This window comes from Trichechus manatus, unplaced genomic scaffold (genome assembly GCF_000243295.1).
Source record: "Trichechus manatus latirostris isolate Lorelei unplaced genomic scaffold, TriManLat1.0 scaffold00029, whole genome shotgun sequence".
Taxonomy (NCBI): domain Eukaryota; kingdom Metazoa; phylum Chordata; class Mammalia; order Sirenia; family Trichechidae; genus Trichechus; species Trichechus manatus.
The window spans coordinates 22,406,876-22,408,488 of record NW_004443965.1 but is presented as its reverse complement, the minus strand read 5'-3'; the positions used below and the strand labels follow the sequence as shown (position 1 = coordinate 22,408,488).

The 1,613-nt window shown below is 36.0% G+C and overlaps 1 protein-coding gene across 1 annotated transcript; it reads right to left on the bottom strand.

Moving 5' to 3' along the window:
• Positions 1 to 6: 6 nt before the first annotated feature.
• Positions 7 to 1,038, bottom strand: SMIM15 (small integral membrane protein 15). The gene has a single exon (XM_023729626.1). It carries the CDS (start codon positions 924 to 926, stop codon positions 702 to 704), a length of 225 nt encoding a protein of 74 aa, XP_023585394.1. The 5' UTR covers positions 927 to 1,038; the 3' UTR covers positions 7 to 701.
• Positions 1,039 to 1,613: the final 575 nt, after the last annotated feature.

Genomic DNA, 1,613 nt, shown 5'->3' with positions numbered 1-1,613 from the left:
AAATGGCAGTGTTCATAAGTACAAATATTGTTATATCCAGTAGGTGGTATTCTACATAATTAATGAGAACTTTTTGTAAAATTAGGTTTATAAAAATGCAGAATGTCTGATCAGTATATTAATAATATCTCTAAGGCTAAAATCAGAAAAATCAATGCAGAAGATAGAAACACTTATTATTTTGCTTTGAGAAAGCCAAAAATGATTCTATTCCAAGAAATAATAATGATAAAAATGTGATTAGTATATCTTTTTTAAACCAAAGCACACTTTTCACCTCAGAGAGGATAATTTTCACTTTTACATTCATAATTTCCTTTGTCCAAAACGGGACCTTAATTTAAGCCACTATTTGAATAGAGTTCGTAATCTAAAGTTATCTTTCTCCATAGTATGTTTTCATTTCAGTACATATGCTGCAAAACAATAACTGACAAATGACTAGGTCAGTTATAAAGAATTTGTAGCGTAATAAGTGCTAATTTACAGTAACTGTCAATAGACACCAACAAACTTCTACATCCAAGACTTAAGTACTACTACAGTATTGAGGTCAGAACTAACATGATTCTTCCATATGGTCAGACTCTGTTTACTAAATAAAACTGTCATAAAATCCATAGAAGAAACCTTAATGGGTCCTTCCAAAGCTGCATCATTTTCCAATAATTTTTCTTTTATTGCAGAATCTGTTCTTTCCTTCAGTCCTTTTTTAGTCGTTTGGCTTTTGCAATATTTTCTTGACGTTTTTGTTTCTTCTTTTGCTCCTTTTCCCTGGCTTCAATCATCTTGGCCAATTTCCAGGACAGCACAGCACTTGCTAGGAACAGTGGAGTAAGGGCCAAAATCACTGTCGTAAGGAAGCCATATGGGTCCTTTGCAGCCCATTCCACAACATACTCAGCCCATGCCTTTATATCAAACATCTTTGTAGTGGTCTGAGGAAAACAGAGGGGGACAGGGCAGAAAGAAAAAACAACAGGAGAAAGACTATATTGTTAAAATTTTAGGAGAAGTTACATCATACAGACAACTCGTTAATGCAGAATACATTATCACTCATTAGCTTTAAAAAAAAAAAAAAAGTACTATAAGGACTAATATCTCTAGTTAGGGAACATTTGCTGATTCAATGGTAGAAGTCTCGCCTTCCATGCAGGAGACCCACATTCGATTCCTGGCCAACGCACCTTATGCATCACTCAACTGTCCATGGCAACTCTCATGCTGCTATGCTGCTGAACAAGTTTCAGCGGAGCTTCTAGAACCAGACAAGGAAGAAAGGCCTGGCAATCTACTTCCAAAAATCAGCCAGTGAAAACCCTGTGATCACAAAGGTCCAATCCACAACCAGTCATGGGGATGGCACAGGACAAGGGAGCTTTTCCTGTCATCGGGCATGGGACTGCCATAAGTCGAGGCCAACTCACAGCAACTAACAATATCTCCAATTAGGAAAAAATTATTCAGCTAGGGACAACCAGAATAGTAACACAAGATGTGAAGATAAAATAGATAAAAGTAAAAACTATGTGGAATCTAACTATGCATTCTCACATGCTTCTTATAATCAAAACAAACTTTACTTAGCAACAGCCTTGTAAAAGAATCTT

Coding starts and splice junctions, on each gene's coding strand:
- SMIM15 (XM_023729626.1), bottom strand. CDS start 926: ATGTTTGATATAAAGGCATGGGCTGAGTATGTTGTGGAATGGGCTGCA.